This window comes from Protopterus annectens, chromosome 7.part0 (genome assembly GCF_019279795.1).
Source record: "Protopterus annectens isolate FY-2018-M chromosome 7.part0, PAN1.0, whole genome shotgun sequence".
In the NCBI taxonomy this organism is placed as follows: domain Eukaryota; kingdom Metazoa; phylum Chordata; order Ceratodontiformes; family Protopteridae; genus Protopterus; species Protopterus annectens.
In genome coordinates this window covers 1,142,201,306-1,142,226,991 of record NC_056739.1, presented here as the reverse complement: position 1 = coordinate 1,142,226,991, position 25,686 = coordinate 1,142,201,306, and the positions used below count along the sequence as shown (strand labels likewise).

General features: G+C 46.1%; 1 protein-coding gene across 1 annotated transcript in view; it reads left to right on the top strand.

Annotated features, from left to right (window-relative positions):
* The window catches only part of PDIA3 (protein disulfide isomerase family A member 3), a 1,140,556-nt gene that overhangs the window by 955,987 nt on the left and 158,883 nt on the right, over positions 1–25,686 (top strand). The window contains exon 12 of the mRNA XM_044077721.1: positions 7,934–7,991. Within this exon, the coding sequence (XP_043933656.1) occupies positions 7,934–7,991 (58 nt within the window). The remainder of the gene's footprint in view (positions 1–7,933; positions 7,992–25,686) is intronic.

Below are 25,686 nucleotides of genomic sequence, written 5' to 3'. Positions count from 1 at the left end.
TCCAGGACAGGTAATGGTAAAGATGGACAACACCATTGATGTTCTTCGTTCCCCATTGCTGCAGTCCTTACTATTGGGGTATAGTCCGCATCCAGTCGGCCCGAATACCAGAGTATAAGGCTGACGTCGGTCAGGGCGCATTAGACTGACGTCAGTACGTCAGGGTACTAATGCGCATGACCGACGTCATATCCTCAGTCTTTTTTGCCGCGTGGTCCGATGCAGAAGCAATTTTGCGAGTGCAGGTTGGCGTTCTGAAACATTTCCGAAACCGGAGTTTCAGACCGAAACAGAGTTGGCTAAGTACCCCGTTGGGGAACATTTTGGTTTTTTCTTGCCTCAGTATTTTACCGGATGACAGAAAAAGTGAATAACTGTATTTCTTGTGGGAAACAGATACCTCATAGGGATTACCATACCTTGTGTATACCTTGTTTAGGGCCTGAGCACGACGTTGTTGGTTGCCGCTCTTGTGCTAGGTTTAACAAACGCACTATTAAGAGGAGGTTAGACTGTGCCAGGTTGGTGTTTGGGAAGCGTTGCAATTACAAAATGCCGTCGGATGCTCCGGCCCGCTTCCTCAAGAAGCGCAAGGACAAATCAGCGAAGCCTAGGGTTGATGAACCGGCAGTCCCGGACGTCGGTTCTTTAGAAGGCTCAGTGGAGCCAGAGGTTTTGCCAGGAGTTTCCATGGCGTCCCAGGCAGAAACTTTACTGTTACAGGATGTGCCTTCTCAGGAGGTAGGCCAGGCTGGGGGGCTTCTCAGGTGACTGTTCTTCCCTCTCTTCCCAAGGTAGTTAGAGCCTCTCCTTCTGTTGCCAAAACTTCTTTGAGAGGTAGGCCTAGTTCAGCTTCAGTGGGGGCTTCTCCTAGCATTTCGGGTTCTGTACCTAAGAAACATATGCTTAAAATGGCAGAAGATTTGATTACTATGATTAGAGGTTCTATGCCCCGCCTGATAAGAGGCCTAGGGTGGAACCGAGTTTGATAGTTTTGAACAGTGTTCAGAGGCTTCAGAATCTTCTGCGGAAGACTTGCAGGAGTATCCTACTTACTCTGATTCAGATGTGGATGATTCCACTCCTACAGCTTCTCCTCCTGAGGATTTTTCATTTTCAGAGACTCTGCATTCCATGAGGGAGCACTTTAAATGGGAAGGCCAGGATTACTCTGATTCCAGGAAAAGGCTTAGGGAATTCTTGTTTTTACCCCAGCATAGGCCCTTAGCTATACCTCCTGTGTTGAATGTGGTGGAAGATGTTTTTGCGGAGGCTTCCCTGAACCCTGATTCTTTGCCTCCTGCTCCTGTTAAACCTGATAGGTATTATAGGGTGCCCGAAGCTCATAAGTATTTGTTTCTGAGTCCTAGGGCGGACCCAGAAACTGTTTCTCAGGGGCCTAAAGGTGTTAAGGCCTCTGTGGTTAAAAATCCTGTTCCCACTGATAAAGAGGCTAGGGCTTTGGATAGGTGGGGAAAGAAAGTGTATACTTCTTCCACTCTAGCCATGAGAGCGTTGAATTGTCAGTTTCACATGCTAAAATATCAAAATTATCTCCTTTCACAATTGAAATCTAAGGTGGATGCTTTGGCGGAAGGTATTGAGTGTAAAGAGTTGCTGGATTTGGTTCATGTGTCTGAACAAGTGGGTAAGCATTCTTTGCAATGTGGTTTTGATGCTGTACAGGCCTCCTCGAGGGTGGCTGCTACTAGTTCTGTTCTTCGCAGGCATGCCTGGTTGAAGGATCAGAATTTAGCTGAGCATGTTAAGACTAGGATTTTGGATGCTCCTTTACAGTCTGATGTGTTGTTTGGATCGCCTGTGGAAGCAGTTTTAAAGAAAATGGAGGACAAAGCTAAGTCTATGCAAACTGTTAAAGATTTTTGCAGGTGCAGCCACCAAGTTTAGTAGAAATTGGCCTGCTAAGGGGTGGACATATCCTGCTTATGATTCCCAGTCTAGGGGTAGGTCTACACGTGGTAGGGGCAGGGCTCAAGGTTCTTTTAGGCCTAGAACAGGAGTTCACCTGCTCAGACTTCTGGTGAGGGCAGGGGTCAGTCCTTTCGTAAACAGACCCAATGACCTGTCTTTTCAGCTGCCAGTAGATTCCCGTCTGGCAGCTCCTTTGGGAGGAAGACTGTCTCTTTTCAAAGAGAATTGGGATTTAATTACTCAAGACAAATGGGTGTTGGATATCATTCACCACGGTTACAGATTTTATTTCCATACAATGCCCCTTTCAAAGGCATGCCAGACGTTCCTCCTCCACAAAGAAAAGAGGCTCACAAGCAAGTTTCTCAGTTACTCCAGATAGGGGCCATTCAGCCAGTCCCTGTATCAGAAAGGGGCCTAGGATTTTATTCTCGCCTGTTCCTAGTACCAAAGAAGGGGAACACGTGGAGACCAATTTTGGATTTATCTCTCCTCAACACTTTTCTGGACATTCCCAAGTTCAAGATGTTGACGTTACAACAGCTTTTACCTCTGCTGGGCAAAGATCACTGGATGGTAACTTTAGATCTCAAGGAAGCTTACCTTCATGTGCCTATACGGCTAAGTTGCAGGAAGTATCTGCGGTTTTGAGCTGGAAATTCTCATTATCAGTTCTCTGCATTGCCCTTTGGCTTATCTACTGCCCAGAGTATTCACAAAGGTTCTGGCTCCAGTGATAGCTTACTTCAGGCTTCAAGGAATTCAAATCTATCCTTACTTGGACGACTGCCTGATTCTGGCTCAAGAAAAGGAAGACCTTCTACAGCATCTGGAACATGTTATAGCAGTGCTAAGATGCCTAGGGTATTCTGTGAACGAAATAAAGTCCAGTCTAGTACCCTCTCAAGACATGTGCTTTCTGGGTGTGAGACTGAATACAGCAGCCCAGATGGCCTTTTTAACCCCGGACAAACAAGAGTCTATCACTTTACTTCCATCAACTATCTCATCAGTCCGTGCTGACTGCAAGGACAGTCCTTCAAGCATTAGGGTTCATGGCATCTTGTATTCTGGTGCTTCCCAATGCCAAACTGCATATGAGGAAGCTACAATGGTATCTCAAAAATGTATGGACACAGCACTGCCAGGATTTGGACACTGTCATTCAAATAATACCTTGCCTTCAAAAAGAATTTTTGTGGTGGGCTCAGGAATGTCACCTAAACAAGGGACTCTCTGTGACCCGGCCAGAGGCGAGTCAGATTTTAACGACAGATGCCTCTGACATTGCTTGGGGAGCTCATCTAAATGGAAAGTGGATACAAGACAAGTGGCCTGCCAGACTACAGCATCTACATATCAACATGAAGGAGATGTTAGCAGTCCAGTTTGCATTAATGGCTTTCAAGGAGTTACTTCTTCCAGGGCAGGTGTTGATTCTAACAGACAACACAACTGTCATGTGGTACATCAACAAACAAGGGGAACACATTCTTATCCTCTATGCAGGCAAGCAATGATTTTGTGGGAGACTGCGCTAAGCTTGCAACTAACTCTTCAGGCAAGGTTTCTGCCGGAGCACAGAACTCCTTAGCAGATGTGTTAAGCAGACAAATCATGGATCCCCACAGTGGAAACTGGATCTTCATGTATTTCAAAACTTGACAGTGTCATGGGGAACTCCAGACATAGATCTGTTCGCTTCTCCACTAAACCACCAGCTGCCACAGTATTGCACAAAGGGGTTTCATCACACAGCTTGGAAAGTGGATGCTCTGTCTTTCAGTTGGAAAAACCTTCATGTGTATGCCTTTCCTCCTCTGCCTCTTCTTCCAAAGGTACTATTAAAGGTCAGACAAGACAGGCCAAGGATGATTTTGATAGCTCCAGATTGGCCTCGGCAACACTGGTACCCACTACTACGGAGTCTGGTAAGGAAGCCTCCATGGCCTTTACCTCTGATTCCTCATCTGTTATCTCAGAAGGATGGTCATCTGCTCAATGTCAAGCTTCACTCTCTTCATCTAACAGCCTGGCATATTCTGTGTTGAAACACAGCAGGTCTCAACTTCCTCAAGTTTTAAATGTGATTATGGAAGCTAGAAGACCTAGTACAAGGAAAGTGTACGCAGAAAAATGGAAGAGATTTTTATTTTGGAGTACAGCAAAGAATTTGCAGGTTTCTGAGCCTAATTTGAGTGTGGCTCTTCAATACCTTACTGAGTTATTGGACAAAGGTTTGTCCTTCTCTTCCATTAAGATTCATGCTGCAGCAATTTCAGCTCACTATGATTGTGACCCACCATTGTTTTCGCATCCTTTGTTCAAGCAGTTTCTTAGAGGGCAAAGAATATAAGACCCCCAGAGAGCTCCTACTCCTGCTTGGGATCTCAATTTTGTGTTGGAAAAACTTACTCTACAACCTTTTGAGCCTGCGGCTACTGCTGAATTGAAATACTTGTCATGGAAGACTGCTTTTCTGTTGGCTATTACTTCTGCAAGAAGGGTGTCTGAGTTGCAGGCCCTTATGGCAGTAGAGCCATTTTGATTTTCCATAAGGATAGGGTATCATTACGTACTAATCCTTCCTTTATGCCTAAGGTGGTTTCTAGTGTGGCTTTAAACCAAACTATTCATTTGCCTACTTTTTATGCAGACCCCCAAAATAAAGGGGAAAAGATTTTGCACACTTTAGATGTACACAGGCAATTGCGTTATTATTTAAGCAGGACTAAGGATTTTAGACAGTCTCAGCAGTTGTTTGTTTCTTTTGCTTTGAGTTCACAGGGCAAGCCCGTGTCAAAACAAACTATTTCTAGGTGGATTGGCTTTTGCATTGCATTTTGTTATTCCCATCATGGCAAGGAGATTCCAGCTGGGATTAGGCCTCATTCCACTAGGGCTACTGCCACTTCAACAGCATTTCTAAGGGGTGGCAACTAAGGATATTTTGGAAGCAGCTACTTGGAGTTCAGTGCATACTTTCTCTAAGCATTATCACCTTCCTATCTACTCTAAGTCTAGGGCTGGTTTTGCCACAGCTGTTTTGCAAGGCATGTTGTCAGCTCCTGCTTCTTTATGATTTGCCAGCCTCCCTTACCTCTGCTTTGGGATTCTACCCAATAGTAAGGACTGCAGCAATGGGGAGCGAAGAACATAGTACAGTTTTGTACCTACCATAAATGTAGATGTTCGAGGATCCCATTGCTGCAGTCCAATTACCCTCCCTCCTTCCCTCTGTGTTTAGGGGTGGTTGTGTAGGTGAGGTTACATGCTTATATTTGTTGTATATATTCTTGTATATATTGTACATGTTTTTGGTGCAGGTATTTTGGGCCTTGTCTTTTTAGGGTCTTCTGACATCTGGGGCAAGAAAAGACTGAGGATATGACGTCGGTCATGCGCATTAGTACCCTGACGTACTGACGTCAGTCTAATGCGCCCTGACCGACGTCAGCCTTATACTCTGGTATTCGGGCCGACTGGATGCGGACTATACCCCAATAGTAAGGACTGCAGCAATGGGATCCTCTAACATCTACATTTATGGTAGGTACAAAACTGTACTTTGTGGTACATAAACAAGCAGGGGGGCTACCCATTCTTAGCCCATCTGCAGACAAGCCATGGCATTATGGAACACAGCCTTGAGCTACAAAGTGCATCTACTAGCTCAATTCCTGCCAGGAAAACTAAATACACTGGCAGACCAACTAAGCAGAAACCTCATGGACCCACACGAGTGGAAATTGGAACCAAAGATTTTCAACATGCTGACAAATTGGGGGAGCTCAGATATAGACCTGTTTGCCTCCCCCCAGAACTACCAGTAGGACAAATTTTGCACAAGGACTCCCCACAAACAAGCTTGGAAAGTGGATGCCCTGTCCTTCAGCTGGAAAAAACTTTCAGTTTATGCCTTTCCTCCTCTGCCTCTCCAAAGTACTGCTAAAGATCAAACCGGACAAACCAAGGACAATATTGATTGCACCAGTCTGACCACGCCAACACTGCTGGTACCCCCTCTCGCCCAGTGTGTCACTGTTGGTCTGATGGCACCTGCCTCTGACCCCCCTACCCTGTTTCAGCAGGAGTATCAGATTCTGCACCCTCAGCTTCAAACCCTGAACCTAGCAGCCTGGCTAATTACCTAATCTCTCCCTTACCATCCCTCAGTAAACCAGTGATGGATATCGTATTAGAGGCAAGGAGGCCTAGTACTAGAACATTTTATGCTGAAAAATGGAATAGATTCTGTGCCTGGAACCAATCTCAAGGGAGGAGCACAGCAGTGACCAACTTACCTCAGATTTTACAATACTTAACTGAGATGCTTCACAAAGGACTTTTTCATCCATCAAAATTCATGCCTCAGGCATTTCAGCTCATTAACACTGAACCTCCTCTTCTCGTATCCACTGCTCAAGCAGTTCCTCAGAGGGGCCAAAAGTTTGTCCACCCAGGAGAGCCCCTGGGACCTTAACTTTGTATTGGAGAAACTCACTCTTCCTCCTCTCGAGCCCAACTGCTAGTGCAGATTTAAAATTGCTTTCTTGAAAAACAGCCTTTCTTTTTAGGAATCACTTCAGCAAGAAGGGTATCTGAATTACAGGCCCTTATGGCTGTGGAACCTTTCATCTTTCATGTGGACAGGGTGCCCCTCAGAACAAATCCCTCCATGCCCAAGGTGGTATCCAGTCTGGCTCTCAATCAGTCCATTCATTTGCCAACCTTTCCTGATCCACAGAACAAAGGGGAACGGATACTCCACTCCTTCGATGTGCACAGACAACTTAGATTTTACTTGGGCAGGACTAAATCTCAAAGGAAATCTGAACTGCTGGTGGTATTTGCTGCAGGAGCAGAGGGGAAAGGCCATCTCAAAGCAAACCATTTCTAAATGAATAAACCATTGCATGCATTCATTTCTGCTACAAGCACCGTGGAAAACCTATCCCACAGGGGATCAGACCCCATTCAACCAGGGCTGCATCTACCTCTACAGCCTTTCTCAGTTTCTACCAGGGACATCCTAGAAGCCGCTACCTGGAGTTCTGTACATACCTTCACCAAGCATTACCATTTGCCAATTTTGTCTTAAGTCCAGAGCTGGCTTTGCCACTGCAGTCTTGCAGGGTCTTATAGCTGGCCCTAATGCTATCTAACTTCCTTCTCCCATCCTTAGCTTTGGGAATCTACCCAAATGTGATGACTGCAGCAGTGAAACGCGAAGAACATAGTACAGTTGTGTACATTTACCATAAATGTAGATGTTAGTGTATTCACTGTTGCAGTCCTGGTTACCCTCCCTACAGCCCCCTAATTTCTTTGACTATACCTCTACTATTCTTTGCTATGCTTAAAAGCTTTTTGGTGTATTTGCTTTTTTATTGGAGGTATATCCTTGTATATTTGTGTACATATATGTTTTATTGCTTTCCATTAAAGGGGCACCTGACATCTGGGGCAAGAAAAACTGTTGTAATGGCATCTGCTGCAGGTTTTATACCCCTGACGAGCTGACGTCATGGAAGAAGAGACCACAACCGACGCAAGACCCAAGACTTTAATCAGGCCAACTGAGAGCTACTGCAAGCAGATAGCCCTAATGTGATGACTGCAACAGTGAATCCACTCTAACATCTACATTTATGGTAAGTGTACACAACTGTACTTTTCCCACATGACACTCCGTACCAGTTCACTCTAACATGCAACTCTTATGAAAATGTAAATGTGAAATGCTTAGTTACAAGCAGTGAAATTTAAACTTTGAATTTGCAAAGAACATTTCGCATCATAGTAGGAGATAAATCAAAAGTGTTGCAAACAGCTCTGTAATTATTTTTTGCAGTTACAGAATGTTGAAACATTTACCCATTTTGAATGTTTGAGAAATATGTGGGGTGAGATGCTGGAGTAAAAGTTTGTATGCTAATTTCTTTAGTCAATATAGCTGAAAAACCTGAGAGCTAAATTTTATTTCTCTCAATTTTTCTAGATTTCCTACAATTTATTTTGCACCAGCTGGTAAAAAAGAGACTCCAAAGAGATACGAGGTAAAAATCCATTGATCTTTAATCGTATTGATAAAATCGGTTGTTCTGTAGCTTACGTGATGCAACAAAATATCGTTTGGTTATTGAAGTATGTCCGTGTGATACAGGAAGCATTATTCCCAGATTATTGAAGGCTTATCAGGCTGTAACGTGCAGCAGATTTCCCAGTATTTTAAATATGACAATACCACTTCTCATGCGTTTTGTAGTTGTATTCCTGTAACATGAAATGTCCTCTATCCCTTTTGTTCCTTGTCATCATCACCTGATTGATCCTTTGATAATGTCAGCATTTTGACTGATTTGAGTTCAGTGTAGCACTATTTCTTTCTCTAGGCTGTTTTTCTCCTCTGTCTGCTACAGTCAGGCCTTCCCTTTGTTTGAGCCCATTCATCTCTCTACTGGAGAATTCTCCATTGTGCGGGTGGCAGCCTACTTAACTGTAGCCTCCAAACAGGCTTTTTGTGCCTCATGCATATGCAACTTAACAGTAATCCCTCTGCACAAAGGTGGGCCATCTACAGACCCGCAAGTCTCACTAGTCCCGTATGCAAATTTAAGGTATAGAAGTATCATGGAAATTGTCAGTAATGGCACAGGAAGCCTCCGGACACTGGACCTGACTCAATTCAACTTGGTTTCATCAGGAGCAAGTCATGCCTACTCAACCTGGTGGACTTGAAGGTCACCGAAGCAGTGGATGAGGGCAAAATGGTTTCACACTTCCTACCTTGACCTGGTTAAGGCTTTTGACAGAGTACCCTACTTGGGCATTGTTGACTAACTTAAGAGGTTCGGTACAAACCCTTATGTCACTTGGTGGATAGCCATCTGGCTCAGACAGGGCCCAGGTAGTTAGAATTGGGGAGTCCATCTCTACAAATAGGCCAGTAGCAAGCGGAGTCCCTTGGGGATTGGTCCTGAAACCTCTTCTTTTTGACATTTACTTCTCTGAAGTTGAGGCCAATGCCACTGGCCTCTGGCTGACTAAATTTGCAGATTGCAAATTAGGAGCAGTTACTGAATCGCCCACTGAAATACAAATGTTCCCCAGGAAGGGCTTACACAAACGGCTTGTGTTAGCCATGGACTAAAACTAAATGCAAAGAAATCAATATTAGTATCCTTTGGAAAGTCATTCATTCCTAGTAACTATCATATTGACAACACCCCCTAAAATTTGACCCAGTTGTCAGGGACTTGAGAGGGGAGAGACAGACAGTAATTTAGCTTTTCACTATTACATTTCTCCAATAGTGCTGAAATGATTCTGTCGTGCAGTTTATAAACAAAGATGTCCAAGGATGCATCTGCAGTCCTTACATATGGGTTGTCCTGCCTCAGGCAGCCCTTCGGTCGGCCGGATTCCAAAGTCTGGGTCCGGCGTCAGCTGAAGTCGCCCTTTCCCCGACATCAGAGCGCCTTTCTCTGGAGCAGACTTCCAGTGCATATGAAGCAGAGTTCCTCCCTAACCCAATTCAAGTGTAGCTTAGACAATTGGATGGGAACAGGCATTTCATCCCTGGTTTGTTTGGCACCGCTCTCTCTAATGGACACAGGAAACTTGTAAATAGTTAATCTCCCAAGCCCCTGCTTTTGGGTACCAGAACTTGATTTGTGATGCATGGCTAGGCTTAAAAAAGCCCTTGTGGTTGTTAGCCTAGTTAACAGCATTGAACCTATGAACCTGTCTGTGCAGCTGTGGAGATGATGATCATGTTTCACTGTTGCAGTCATTACATTTGGGTTATCTACCTACAGGTAGCCCTCAGCTGGACTGAATATCAAAGTCTTGGATTCCAGCTTCAGATGTCTCCTCTTCCATGACATGGGTTATAAAATATGCAGCCGACGCCATTACATCAGTCTTTCTTGCTGTGTGGTGCCTGAAGCAGAAGCAGTTTGTAAGTGCCTGTCGGCAGACTCCTGAAATTTTCGTTTGTTTCAGAACAGAAGTCTTCGTAAAAAGCTAAGTACCCTGTTGGGGATCCTATTTTGTGCTCTTAACCGATGCCAGTAAAAGTTAACCGTTGTACCTATGGAAAGCAAATACCTCAAAGATATTTATTCGTACTGCATTCCTTGCTTAGGCCCAGACCATAATGTCCCTCACTGTCTGTTTTGTGCCTCATTCAACCCCCGAGCTATTAGTCTTCTATTTTCGCAGAAAATTATTTTGATGCTCTGTTTAACTATCCAGAAATGGCTTCGGTATGCCATCCGGCTACCAATTCCGAAAAAACAAGGATAAAGACAGACCACATAGGTCCAAAACTGCCGACGACGCTTCTGTTAAGCTAGTTGCCAGTTTGCCAGTACTCAGATGTTTTCACTGTACTGACATCCATTCGGAGTCCGGTATGCCGCGAGATGCTTCAGTTTTGGAACCTGCTGGTGTCTACCTTGGATGGGTTCAGAGCCGCTGTGCAGGCACCGGCTTCTGTTGGTGTATTCAAGCCTACTGACTTGCATGTTAGACCGACACCATCTTTTTCTGCATGGCCTCAAACTTGAACCATGCCTAGAAAACTGACGCCCAGACCTCATGGTCAGGCCTCTATGCCTAAAAAACAAATAAGAATGGCTAAGACCTTGTTACTTTAATCAGGGGAAGTCAACCTTCCCCCTCTTAAGAGACCTAGGACTGAGTTTGCTTATGATACTTCTGACCAGGATTCTAAAATTAGTTTCCTCTAAGGATTTACCTATATCTACCTATGAGAATTCTGATGCTGAGGACTCTTGCTTCCCACCCGAAGGATTTCTCTTTTGGTGAAACCTTGCATACTCTTACGGAGTATTTTTGTTGGGAAAGTTAGGATTACTCTGATTCTAAAAAGAGGCTTAGGGATTTCTTACTCCTGCCCCAGCACAGGCCTTTGGCTATCTCTCCTGTACTAGACATTGTTGATGCCTTTTCGGAATCTAGTTTGGCCCCTGAGTCTCTACCTCCTGTTCCCAGAAAACCTGATAGATATTGCAGGGTTCCTGACTCTCAAGTTCCTTTTCAAAAATCCTACTGCGGATCCTGAAACCATTTCACAGGGTCCCAGGGGCATCAAAGCTACTACGGCCAAAAATCCTACCCACTCTGGGACTCCAGGGCGCTGGATAGATTGTGTAAGAATGTATACACTTCTGCAACTTTGGCCATTAGGGCCTTAAACTGCCAGTTTCATATGTTAAAGTATCAGCAGCATATTATTGGATTGCTTAAACAGAAAATGATGATTCCTGATTGTGCTGAAAATAAGGATTTACAGGATTTAATGCATTTTGCTGAACAAGTTGGAAAACATACTTTGCAATGTGGTTAGAGGCATCTTGCAGAGCTGCCTTCACTGGGTCTGTACTTAGAAGGCATGCTTGGCTTAAGGCGCAGTCTTTGCCAGATCATGTTAAAGCTAAATTACTGGATGCTCCCTTAAATCAGGACTGCCTGTTTGGCAGTAAGGCAGAAGTACTTAAAAAGATGGAAGAAAAAGCTAAATCTATGCAAACTGTTAAAGATTTCTTACAAGTACAACATCAAGAATTTAGTAGGCATTGGCCTTCTAAGAATTGGTCCTTTCCTGCCTCTTCCAGACCTTCTCAGTCCAAACCCAGACCCAGCAGAACACCCAGGCTTCAGTCCCAGGGTACGGTACGCAAGGATAAGCAGTGGGGGGGCCCCTCTTCCAAAAGTGGTAGTAGTAAAACTCCCCCCTTTGGTAAACTGTCTCAATGACTTAATTTTAAAACTTCCAAGCACTTCTCAACTGGCTCCCCCTTTGGTAGGTTGCCCTACATGCAAAAAACTGGGAGCTCATTATCCAGGACAAATGGATTTTAAATATAGTGCCCCAAGGCTATTCAGACAGAAGAGAAAAAGGGACAAGGTTTCTACTCGAGACTTTTCCTGGTACCCAGAAAAGACTATTCACGGCATCCTATCCTGGACCTGTCTACTCTAAACACCTTTTTTGGTGATTCCAAAATTCAAGATGCTGACTTCACTACCTGGTTGGCAACCCTCGATTTTAAAGGAAGCCTACCTGCACATCCCAATCAGGGAATCTTGCAGAAGATACCTACGCTTCAAAGCAGGCTACACGCACGGAGTTCTCTGCACTGCCCTTTGGCTTATCTACTGCTCCCAGGGTATTCACAAAGTGCCTAGCTCCAGTCATTGCATTTTGCAGACAAAGAGGAATTCAAATATATCCCTACTTGGACTGCCTAATTCAAGCGGAGAACAGACATTCTTCTAAAGCATCTGGCGTTTGTAAAAAGATTACTAACTGGCTTATGGTACACAGTAAATGAAAAATCAAAACTAGTGCCCTCTCAAGAGATAATATTCCTGGGTGCAAGCTTAAATACCACTGCCCAGATGGCTTATCTCACGCCAGACAAACAAAAGCAACTGACTTCTTACTTCAAGAAATTGACAACAAAAACCCACTTATCTGCAAGGAAAATCCTGCAGGCCCTGGGTTTCATGGCATCCTGCATTCTACTAATTCCATATGTCAGACTGCATATGAGGAAACTACAATGGTATCTAAAAAGTGTCTGGACTCAGCATTGCCACAGCCTGGAGACAGTAATTGCACTCATTCCCTGCCTGCAACAGGAGTTCGATGGTGGGCAGAAGCCTGTCACCACAATAAAGGTTTGCCATTCAGTTTACCCACAGCTAGACAGACACTTACAACGGATGCATCAGATTATGCCTGGGGGGCCCATATGGCAGGAAAATGTATTCAGGGCACATGGCCTGCAAACCAGATGCATCTTCACATTAATCAGAAAGAGATGTTAGCTGTTCAGAATGCCCTCACAGCTTTCAAGGACCTGCTTCATCCAGGACAACTACTGATAAAGACAGTACTACGGTCATGTGGTACATAAACAGGGAGGTACACATTCCTACCTTCTCTGCAGGCAAGCAGTGACCTTATGGGACACAGCATTGGCTTTTCAGATTCACCTGCAAACACAATTCCTGCCAGGAAAAACAAATACTCTGGCAAACTAAGCAGAAACCTCATGGATCCCCACGAATGGAAACTGGATCCACAAGTCTTCAGCATGATAATAAGGAAATGGGGATGGCCAGACATCCATTTGCCTCCCCTCACAACTGCCAATTGCAGAGATTTTGCACAAGGATTTATCACAAGCAAGTATGGAAAGTGGGCACCCTATCCTTCAGCTGGAAAAATCTAGCAGTATATGCCTTTCCCCCACTGCCTCTCCTTCCCAGGGTACTCCTAAAGGTCAGACAAGAGAAGCCAAAAATGATACTGATTGCACCAGACTGGTCACGCCAGCACTGGTACCCAGTCCTAAAGAGCTTGTCTCAATATCCGGCATGGATATTGCCTCAAACTTCTCATTTGCTGACCCAACAAAACAATCAGATCCTGCACAGCCAAATCAGGACCTTAAATCTGGCAGCATGGCAGATAATGTAACCATTCAGAACACTCCTCTTTCAAAAGCTGTTATGGATGTCATCTTGGAGGCCAGGAGGCCCAGTACCAGAAAATCTTATGCAGAAAAATGGAAGAGATTCTGTGCTTGGAACCAGGAACAAGGCATTGACACATGTACCCAAATATACCTAAGATTTTGCAATACCTGAGATGCTGAACAAAGGCCTTTCTCATCAATTAAGATTCATGGCTCTGCCATTTCAGCCCATTACAATACGGAACCACCTATTTTTTTCTCATCCTTTAATAAGGCAGTACCTCAGAGGGGCCGAAAACATTAGGCCTCCAAGGAGAGCACCAATTCCGGCCTGCGACCTAAATTGTTTTGGAAAAAATTCACACTGCCTCCTTTTGAGCCACCTTCAACAGCAGATATAAAATTTTTATCCTGGAAAACAGCTCTACTAGCAATAACCTCTGCAAGGCGAGTCTCGGAATTACAAGCACTCATGGCTGTGGAACCTTTAATCATTTTTCATCCATACAGGGTTTCTCCGAGGGCAAACCCTGCATTCATGCCTAAGGTGGTATCCAGTGTGGCCCTCAGTCAAACCACTTGCCTACCTTTTTATCCAAATCCACAGAACAAGGGTGAGAAAATTCTGCATTCTTTGGACATACACAGGCAGTTATGTTTCTTCTTGGACAGAACTAAAGCTTTCAGAAAAATTGAGCAACTTTTAGTGCCATATGCTGCAGGATCACAAGGAAAGTCTATCTCACTATTTCTAAATGGATAGGACATTGCATCCGTTTCTGCTATTTTCAACATGGAAAATCAGTGCCTAAGGGCATTAGGCCTCATTCCACCATAGCAGCAGCCACTTCAGCAGCCTTCCTCAGAGGAGTACCAACCAAAGATATCCTAGAGGCTGCAACTTGGAGTTCAGTGCACACTTTCACAAAGCACTACCACTTACCTCTTTAAGTCCAGAGCAGGCTTTGCCACTGCAGTTCTGCAGGGCCTCATTGCCTCTCATAATCCTGTTTTGCCCAGCCACTCATCCTCCGCTTTGGGATTCAACCCAAGAGTAATGACTGCAACAGTGAAACACAATGAACATAGAACAATTGTGTACCTACCATAAATGTAGATGTTAGTGTATTCACTGTTGCAGTCCAGGTTACCCACCCACCATCCCCCTTCTCTTTGCTGGGACTTTTCTGCATTTCTCTATCCTATACAGCCTATTTGGTGTATTTGCTTGTAGACAAAGGGAATGTTATTTTTGTGCATGTATTTTTATTGACATATTTTTTCAGCCTACCAATTTGGGGGCACCTGACATCTGGGGCAAAAAAAACTGAAGAAAATTGCGTCTGCTGCATCTTTTATACCCCTGGCGCACTCGGGTCAGGGAAGAAGCGACAGCAACAGACGCCGGCCCTAAACTTTGGAATTCTGGCCGACTTGAGGGTAGCCTGCCAGCAGGATAACCCAAGAGTAATGACTGCAACAGTGAATACACTCTAACATCTACATTTATGGTAGGTACACAACTGTACTTTGTATCTCTGTGTTGCCACAGTTAAAACACATTTAATATTACAATTTTTGATAAATATATATGAATAAAAATGTTTTAAATAAGAGAGATACAACAAGAAAAGTTTGTTTTTAAACTAAATTAACCTTTCAATTAATTCATTAACCTAATCAATGTAATTAAGTGAATGGTATAAAAGCACTAGTAGTTTGAACAGCCCACATCTGAGGAAGTGATTTTTAAAACGAAAATGTATGGTGGAGCTTTAATGTGCTGTGTTTCTGTGGAATAAAGTGAACTGGTGTGATGAGCCATCCGGGGGTTTTTCACAATTTTCTAAGCTTGCCCTGCTCAGGGCTTTATTGCTTTAGAATAGTAACCCTGCATAAATAGATTTCTGATTACTTTTGGAGCCGTTTTGTATGTTAAACATTAGAGAGATATTTTTCATTAGTTTGATCGGTCTAATATTGTTTAATCTGGTGCCAAAACTAGACTTTATTTGTTAAACCTGAGGACATTTTCTGGCCTGTATTTTGTGCTTTGAACTGTTAATGAAAACAGTGTTTTTTTTTTTTTTTTTTTTTTTTAGTGCAGTGTTCAGAATACACACCCTACAGAAGTAGTCTTTAGATTGCTATTTAGAGAAAATAGTGGGATGTAATGGGATCCTATCTCGCCTACATTCATAACTGATGGGTTCGAAGCCGTTCCATCTGCTCCGACTCTGCCCCTATACACTAGAACGAAGTCTCTCATTGGCTGGGCTACCCCTTATCCCAGAATGCACCACGCCTGCTTCCCCAGATTTCGTTTGCCGCTTTTCAAGCTGGACGTGGTCTCGACTTGGCTGGAGCCAAGTGTATTTTCTTGACCTTTTTGGTCTTTTTGGCTAGGGTTTCTGTCAGCTTTTAAACAAACAGCTGTTTTAACAGCTTTGTGAGCGTTTGTGGTCAGTTTTTGTGGAAAGTTAGATTTTATTTTTTTTCGCGCTTCTAGTGTACTGGGCAAGGTCCGTTTGAGTTGGAGGGCCTTTGCCCTTATTGTGTGTTTATATATTTTTTCTTGTGTGACTGAAATAGTTTTCGGGCTAAGCCCGTTTAAGTTAGAGGGCTTTATCCCACATATTACCTTACTTCTGTGTATTTTGACCTGTTGTATCGGGCTAAGCCTGTTTAAGTTAGAGGGCTTTAGCCCATATATTAGTTTACCTGTGTATTCTAGCTATCTGTTACCTGTTTTTCTACTGTGCTCAAAATGTCTAAGGAGCAGAAATCAGGGTTTAAAAAGTGTGCAAAATGTAATTATAAAATGTCTATTAGACAGCCATGCTGTCTGCGTGTACTGTTTAGGGCCTAAACATCTACAGGATACTTGCAGTGTGTCACGCTTTTTCTTCCAGGGTTCTCCAGGAAAGAAAAAACAAGCTGATACTTAGGGGTCTGATTAAGCCTTCATTTGAGGAAGCGTTGGCTTCATTTCCAGCTTCTAAAAAGAAGAGATAGTCTGCTCCGACCAGTCAGCCGGGCCCGACACCCAAGAAGCATAGATCGTCGGCTCCAACCAGTCCGTCGGACCCGACAGCTAAGAAACATGGATAGACTTCTTCCTCGGCTCCAATGGTTTCAGAGCCGATGGCTGAAGGGTCTGCCTTGGTGCTTCTTTCCTCTGCTCCATTGGTGTCGGAGCCACAGGTTAGTGCATTGAGAGGCCAATCACCTACTTCGGCTCCTTTGGTCTCGGAGCCGTTGGAGGTGTGCAGCTCAGACTCTTCCCTCTCAGCCCCGGAGCCTCCTTCGACGCCGACACTGTTACAAACGGTTCCGGTCTCTGGTCCGATAGTGCTGGAACCCTTTCGGAGCCGATCCCCTGCTTTATCGGAGCCGAGGCAGAAGTCTTCTCGGCCCCAGTCTATTTTCTCCAAATCCTCTAGGTTGTCTGATTCGGATTTGGATAGGGTTATCCAGAGGCTGTTCCAGTCCCCAGTTTTTACAAAAATGATCTCTGCTCCAGCCCACTCGGCTTCAGAGCCGATTCCACATTCCGTGCATTTGATTCCTCCTCCGACCCCCTTGGAGCCGTTGGAGTCGGTGCGGGTAGAACGCAGTGGAATCGTCCCGTCTGAGCAGGGACCCCCTCGGAGTTTCTATGCTCCGACCTTCATTCCTACCCTGTCCTCTGTCAGGGTTTGGTACCGGGTCTTCCTCGGCGGGGGCCGAGGGCAACACTGTGGAGCTCGCCTCTTCGATGCCCAGTCTTCCCCTCGGAGCATCGGCCGCAGGTATTCCTGGTACCGCCGTGGTTTCTCAGCAAGTGCCCTCTGCAGAGTCTGGAGGTCCTGCTTTTGAGGCCATGAGGAGTGCGCTGGCCATGACCTTGCCGGTTCAGCAGGTTTCTACCTCACCGTCCCAAGTTTTGGGTACTGGTGCCTCTGGAGACATTCTTTCCCACGACAGTGGGGCCCCGGGGCCTGAGGATACCCCCTTAGAGGGTTCCCTTCATCCGGGGGGGTCCTTCTGAATCTTCTTCGGATGAACCCCCAAGGAAGAAACTGTGTAAGAGGAAGCACGTTGATTCCCAAGATGAATCCGTCACTTCAGATACTGACCTCGATGATGCAGAAGGGTCCCCTAAATCGTCCTTGGATGACGTCTCCTTCTCGGATATCCTTGAGATCTTGAGACAGAGAGGCGATTGGCAATCCAAAGCCCCTACCGCTGAGGAGTCTGTCTTCCTCAAGGCCTTCGGGGCCCAGCCCTCCTCCTCCTGGGTGTCTCCACCCTTCGAGTTATTAGATCTAATCTCTCGGAGGGTGTGGGAACATCCTGATACAGCGGAACCGGTGCCTTCCAGGCCTAATAAGTTTCTTTCAGCCCCTCCCCAGAAGGAATTCCTCACTAAGGGTTTTGCAGTTGATGCTATGGTGGAGGCATCTGCCACTCAGCAGGACGTGGCAGAGGCTTCAACGTCTATTCATCCTCCTAATAAGGATTCTTTTAGCATGGATAGGTACGGGAAGCGTACCCTTTCTTCAGCGACCTTTACCCTGTGGTCTCTGAACTCTGTCATTTTACAAGGCTCCAAAGGGACCTCCTCAAGGAGTTAGGAGAGTCTCTTGCGGGTAATCTTCCTGAGGCGTTAGCACAGACCGTAGGCGCCCAGATGACTACCCTATCTTCTATTGTCAACTCGTCCATGAGGCTCATTTCCTATGCAGCCGAAGGGGCGAGAAGAGCAGCGGGCACAGGAGTGGCTCTTAGGAGACGAGCCTGGTTACGCTTGTGTCCACTCGCGGAGGCCTTTAAGTTCGCTGATGCCCCCTTTGATGGGTGGTCTTTGTTTGGACCCAAGGTGAAGGACACACTTGGTGCGAGCAGGAGGGCAAGACCTTGACTGCCGTTGGGGCCCGTTTTTCCGCTCCCACTAGACCTTATCCCAAGGCCCAGAGAGGAGGGAAAATGTGGTTCAGGAAATCCCAAAAGTTCTTCTCTACTCCACAGAGTGATTCCCCCCTCCAGAGGCGGGGGGGGGGATTCAGGAAGACGCCGCCCTAGAGGTGGCGGAGACCACGACTCCTTTCGTGGTTCCTCCTACCCTCAACATCCCTAGGATGTGGCCCGGCTGTGCTTCTCCGGAGCCAGTCGGAGGTCGTTTTGCGAAACACCCACAGGCTTGGGAATCTATAACCAAGGATCAGTGGGTGCTTCGCATTGTAACCGGAGGCTACCTCATCCCCTTTTTCAAGCCCCCTCCCCCTACAAGGAGAATCCCGGATGTGCCACCCAGTCAACAGGATCTGGCAGCCGTAGAAGTTTCAAAGCTGCTAAGCAAAGGGTTCATCCAGCCCGTCCCCGCCGACCAGATCGGATCACGAACTTACTCAAGATTATTTTTGGTGCCAAAAAAGACGGGACGTAAGGCCCATTTTGGACCTAAGCTCTTTAAATAGGTTTGTGAAGAAGTCCAAGTTCCGGATGGTCACCCTTCAGTCCATTCTCCCGTTATTGGAGAAGGATCTCTGGATGTGCTCCATAGACCTCAAGGACGCTTACTATCACATTTTGATACGTCAAGAGTCCAGGAGTCATTTACGCGTTCCGCCTAGGAACCAGTCATTTCCAGTTTTGTGCACTGCCCTTTGGTCTCACCACAGCCCCCAGGGCGTTTACCAAGTGTCTGGCACTGGTGACAGCTCACTTGAGAAGTCTAGGATTCCAAGTGTTTCCCTATCTCGACGACTGGCTCCTCACTGCCACCTCCAAGCATCTACTGATTCGAGCGCTGATGGCCACAGTAACTTTGGGTCTCTCGCTGGGAATCACTTTCAATTGGAAAAAATCTGTGCTGCGGCCATCTCAGCGTATCACCTTTATAGGCGCAGAGTTAGAGACAAAAAGGATGCGGGCATTTTTGCCATCAGAAGGTTCTACAATCACAGGTTCTAAATTTGTTGCCCAAATCTCGAGTTCCTGCCAGACAGATTCTTCAGTTATTGGGCACGATGGCTGCAACTATCCTCTTAGTACCGTTAGCCAGGCTGCACATGCGGGAGCTGCAATGGCTATTATCGGTTCAACGGTCGTAACAAGAACTTCCCCTGAACCACCTGGTTCTGATTACGGACAGTTGTCGTCGGGACCTCCGTTGGTGGCTGTGTCGGTCCAACCTGGACCGGGGGCGTCCTTTCGCCCTTCAGCCCCCTTTTGCCACAGTGACCACTGACGCCTCCCAGATAGGGTGGGGGAGGGGGGTCATTATCTGGACAGGTCTGTCCAAGGCACTTGGCAGGATTGCGAAGCGCACCTTCACATCAATATCCTGGAAATGAGGGCGGTGCTTCTGGTTTTACAAGCACTTTATCATGCTCTCCCCCAAGGTACTATTGCGATTCTATCCGACAACATGTCGGTAGTTTGGCACATAAACAAGCAGGGCGGAACCAGGTCCTACCCCCTTTGCAGGGAGGCCATGAGAGTATGGCGCTGGGCCATAGCCACTCAACGTTTCTTAGTAGCCACGCACATTCCGGGGAAAGCCAGTGTGATTGCAGACAGGCTCAGCAGGACTCTCCTGTTGCCCCCACGAGTGGTCCCTCAACAACAGAGTGGCTGCGCAGATCTTCACCAGATGGGGTCTCCCTTGTTGCGACTTGTTCGCCAGCCCCAACAATGCGAAGTGCAGAGAGTTTTTCACTCTGACTCCCTCTCAGGGGCAGTCTCCCAGGGACGCTCTAGCCCACAATTGGCCCCCGGGTCTGCTTTATGCCTTCCCCCCGATTTCCCCTTCTCCCGAAGGTGATTCAGAAGGCTCTTCATGTCGGGTGCCACATGATTTTGGTCGCCCCACATTGGCCCAGTCAGGTTTGGTTCCCATTCCTTTAGAAGTATGCGGTACAGGACCCTTGGATTCTGGACCCAGTGCCGGACCTGTTGTCTCATCAGTCGGGACACTCGCATCCGTCCCTCCGGTCGTTGCGCCTGGCTGCTTGGTTACTCCACTTCCATCCTTAGTTAGAGATCTCTTTCTTCAGAAGTGATGCACATCTTGTCCTCTTCCCACAAGCCGTCCACCGTTAAGCTGTATTCCAGCAAATGGAAAAGGTTTGTTTGTTGGGCCCAGCAGCGAGGCATTGTTCCTCTTACGGCCCCAGTTCCACAAGTCTTGGAATTTCTAGCTTCATTGTTTCATTCAGGCTCTTCAGTCTCCACAATTAAAGTTCAACTGGCGACTATATCTAATTTTCATGTTGCTATAGAGCCTTCATTAATGGCTAACAGACTTTGCAAGCCCTTTCTTAAGGGAGCCTGGCTCCTCAGGCCTCCTATGGCTCATCCTGTGCCCCCTTGGGACTTAAATTTGGTTCTGGCCTCTTTAACTGCCCGTCCCTTTGAGCCGGCAGCCACTTGTGATATAAAATTTCTGTCATGGAAAACTGCCTTTCTAGTGGCAATAACTTCTGCTAAGCGGGTTTCAGAGCTTCAGGCTCTCTGTTCTACCCCTCCTTATTTGATTTTTCAGAGTTTCCCTTAGATTGAATCCATCCTTTTTGCTTAAGGTAGCATCCCCTTTATGCATTCAGCAATCATTGGAGCTCCCAGTTTTCTTTCCAAATTTTTCTGATAGAGCAGAATATACCTTCCACCAGTTGGATGTTCACAGGCAACTGCGTTTTTACTTAGGACCACTCAGACACGAAAATCTAACCAACTGTTTGTGTCCTTTGCGGAGAATAGGTTAGGTCTACCAGTTGCCAAAACCACCATTGCCAAATGGATTAAGGATTGCATCTCTTTCATTTATTCCCAGTCAGGCAGAGAGTTGCCTTTCCCACTCAAAGCTCATTCTACCAGGGCTATGGCCACCTCTGTAGCTTTTCACTCCAAAGTTTCAATAGATGATATTTGTGCGGCTGCTACTTGGTTTTCTCCGCACACCTTCATTTCTCATTACAAGGTTGACGTGGCTTCCCGAGGCAGAGCTTCATTTGGTTCCGCGGTTCTCAGGAGTGTGTTCCAGTGAGCCACCCGGGGTTTAGGTGCTAGGGACGCTGTCCCATCAGTTATGAGTGTAGGCGAGATAGGATCCCATTACATCTTTTAGTTATGTACTTACCATAATTTTGGATGTATGGGATCCATCTCGCCTACATTCATACATACCCACCCTCCTTCCCTCTACCTTTTGGATTTGGAGGAAATATTGATCTTGCTAAGCTCTCCTCTGGAAGGGCTCTAGTTGGTTACAGTTATTGGTATTTGTTTCTGTACCTGTATGAATGTATGAAAGCGAACAAACAAGATCTGGGGAAGCAGGTGTTATGCATTCTGGGGTAAGGGGTAGCCCAGCCAATGAGAGACTCCGTTCTAGTGTATAGGGGCAGAGTCTGAGCAGACTGATTGGCTCCGAACCCATCAGTTATGAATGTAGGCGAGATGGATCCCATACATCCAAAGTTATAGTAAGTACATAACTAAAAGATTTGTCAATTCTTTCACTGGGATGACCGTGCGGCCAGTATTTGGTATTGTGCAGGATAGATGATAGTGTTTCACTGTTGCAGTCATCGCACTTGGGTTATCCTGCCAGGGATAGCCCTCAGTCGGCCCGATTACCAGAGGCTTAGTATTTCTGCGTCTGTTGTTGTCGCTCCAGGACTGACGTCAGGTCATCAGTGGTATAAAAACAGGCATTACATCAGTCTTTCTTGCCGAGTCGCCTGAAGCAGGAGCAGTTCGCACGAGTGCCGGTCGGCCACTACCTGAGTTTTCATTTTCGAAATTGAAGTCTTCTAAAGCTAAGTACCCCATTTTCTTGCTCTAACCGATGTCAGAAAAAGTTAATAATTGTCTCACCTGTGGAAAGCAAATACCACACCGAGATTTCCATTCTTACTGCGTCACCTGTTTAGGCCCAGACCACAATGTCCCTCGCTGTCAGTTTTGTGCTTTGTTCAGCACCAGAACTATTCGTCGTCTGGCCCTTGTCGTAGCTAAATACTTTCGCTCTTGATGTCCGTATTCCAAAATGGCTTCAGTAAGCCATCTGACTACAAATCTTCCAAAAACATGCAAGGATAAAGACAAACTGCACAGGTCCAAAACTGCAGACTACGCTTCCATTAAGCTAGTTGCCAGTTCGCCGGTACTCAGTGAGGCACTTTCGCAGCCCCTGATGCCCGCTTGTGGATTCTCAGGCTGCTACTGAGACCTGTATGCCGCGAGGTTCTTTTGCAGCCCCTGATGCCTGCTTGTGGATTCACAGGCTGCTACTGAGACCCATTTGGAGTCCGGTATGCAGCGAGACACTCTGACTACGGAACCTGCTGATGTCTCTACCTTGGATGGGTCCGGAGCCACTGTGCAGATACTGCTTCTGAGGAAGATGTTCTTCATCTCACATTGCTGCAGTCCTTACACTTGGGTAGTCCGCTGTCCTCGGTCGGCCCGAATATCAAAGTATAAGGCTGACGTCGGTCAAGGCGCATTTGACTGACATCAGGACGTCAGGGTACAAATGCGCATGACCGACGTCATATCCTCAGTCTTTTTTGCCGCATGGTCCGATGCAGAAGCAGCGTTGCAAGTGCCGTTCGGCGTTCTGAAATTTTTCGAATTCGGAGTTTCAGACAGAGTCAAAGTTGGCTAAGTACCCCGTTGGGGAATATTTTAGTTTTTTCTTGCCTCAGTGGTTTACCGGATGTCAGAAAAAGTGAATAACTGTATTTCTTGTGGGAAACAGATACCGCATAGAGATTATCATACTTTGTGTATTCCTTGTTTAGGGCCTGAGCACGACGTTGTTGGGTGTCGCTCTTGTGCTAGATTCAATAAGCGCACTATAAAGAGAAGGTTAGATTGTGCCAGGTTGGTCTTCGGGAAGCGGTGCAATTATAAAATGCCGTCGGATGCTCCGACGCCCGCTTCTTCGAAGCGCAAGGACAAAGCAGTGAAGCCTAGGCTAGAAGAACCGTCCGTACCGGACGCCGGTTCTTTAGAGGTGTTGGTGGAGCCGGTGTTTCCGCCGGAGGTTTCTTTGGAGTCCCAGGGAGAGACTTTGTTATTGCAGGATGTGGCCTCTCAGGAGGCAGGTCAGGCTGAAGGGGCTTCTCAGGTTACTGTACTCCCCTCCCTTCCTAGGGTGGTTAGGCCCTCTCCTTCTGTTTCCAAGGCTTCCCCCAGAGGCAGGCCAGGTTTAGCTTCAGTTGGTGTCACCCCTAGTTCTTCAGGAACTGTGCCCAAGAAGCATATGCTTAAAATGGCAGAAGATTTGATTACTTTGATTAGAGGTTCTTTGCCCCCTCCTGATAAGAGACCTAGGGTGGAACCTGAGCTAGGGAGTTTTGAGCAGGCTTCGGATGTTTGAGTCTTCGGCTGAAGACTTGCAGGAGTATTCTCCTTATTCTGATTCTGATGTGGATGATTCTACTCCTTCTGCTTCTCCTCCTGAGGATTTTTCTTTTTCAGAGACTCTTCATTCCATGAGGGAGCATTTTAAGTGGGAAGGTCAGGACTTCTCTGATTCCAGGAAAAGGCTTGGGGAATTTTTGTTTTTACCCCAGCATAGGCCTTTGGCTATACCTCCTGTTCTGGATGTGGTGGAAGATGTTTTTGCAGAGGCTTCTCTTAATCCTGATTCTTTGCCTCCTGCTCCTGTTAAACCGGATAGGTATTACAGGGTGCCTGAAGCTCGTAAGTATCTTTTTAAGAGTCCTAGGGCAGACCCAGAAACTGTTAGTCAGGGGCCTAAAGGTGTTAAGGCTTCTGTTGTCAAAAATCCGGTTCCTCCAGATAAAGAGGCCAGGGCTTTGGATAGATGGGGAAAGAAAGTTTATACTTCCTCCACCCTAGCTATGAGGGCTTTGAATTGCCAGTTTCACATGTTGAAATACCAAAACTATCTCCTTTCACAATTGAAGTCTAAGGTAGATGCTCTGGCGGAAGGTATTGAGTGTAAAGAGTTACAAGATTTAGTACATGTTTCTGAACAGGTGGGTAAGCATTCTTTGCAATGTGGTTTTGATGCTGTACAGGCCTCGTCTAGGGTGGCTGCCACTGGGTCAGTTCTTCGCAGGCACGCCTGGCTGAGGGATCAGAATTTATCAGACCATGTTAAGACAAGGATTTTAGATGCTCCTTTACAATCTGATGTGTTGTTTGGTTCTCCTGTTGAGGCAGTCTTGAAGAAAATGGAAGAAAAGGCTAAGTCTATGCAGACTGTTAAAGATTTTTTGCAGGTTCAGCCTCCGAAGTTTAGTAGAAATTGGCCTACCAAGGGGTGGACGTATCCTTCTTATGATTCCCAGTCTAGGGGTAGGTCTAGACGTGGTAGGGGCAGAGCTCAGGGCTCTTTCAGGCCTAGAACAGGGAGTTCACCTGCACAGTCTTCGGGTGAGGGCAGGGGTCAGTCCTTTCGTAAACAGACCCAATGACTTACCTTTTCAGCTGCCAGAGCCTTCTCGTCTGGCAGCACCTTTGGGAGGAAGGTTGGCACTCTTCAAGGAAAATTGGAGTTTAATTACCCAAGACAGATGGGTATTGGATATCATACACCACGGTTACAGGTTTTATTTCCATACCTTGCCTCCTTTCAAAGGCATGCCAGACGTTCCTCCTCAGCAAAGAATAGAGGCTCACAAACAAATTTCTCTGTTACTTCAGATAGGGGCCATACAGCCGGTCCCTATGCCAGAAGTGGGCCTAGGATTTTATTCTCGCCTGTTCCTAGTACCAAAGAAAGGGAACACGTGGAGACCAATTTTGGATTTATCTACCCTCAACACTTATCTGGACATTCCCAAGTTCAAAATGTTGACGTTACAACAGCTTTTACCTCTGCTGGGCAAAGATCATTGGATGGTAACTTTGGATCTCAAGGAGGCTTGCCTTCATGTTCCTATCAGACTGAGTTGCAGGAAGTATCTGCGTTTTCGGGCTGGGACTTCTCTCAGTTCTCTGCATTGCCCTTTGGCTTATCTACTGTGCCCAGAGTGTTCACAAAAGTTCTGGCTCCAGTGATTCCTTTCCTCAGGCTAAAGGAATACAGATCTATCCTTATTTGGACGATTGCCTGATTCTGGCTCAAGGAAGGGACGAGCTTCTTCACCAGTTGGAATATGTGATAGCAGTGCTAAGATGCCTGGGGTATTCTGTGAACGAAATAAAGTCCAGTCTAGTACCCTCTCAGGACATGTGCTTTCTGGGTGTAAGACTGAATACAGCATCCCAGATG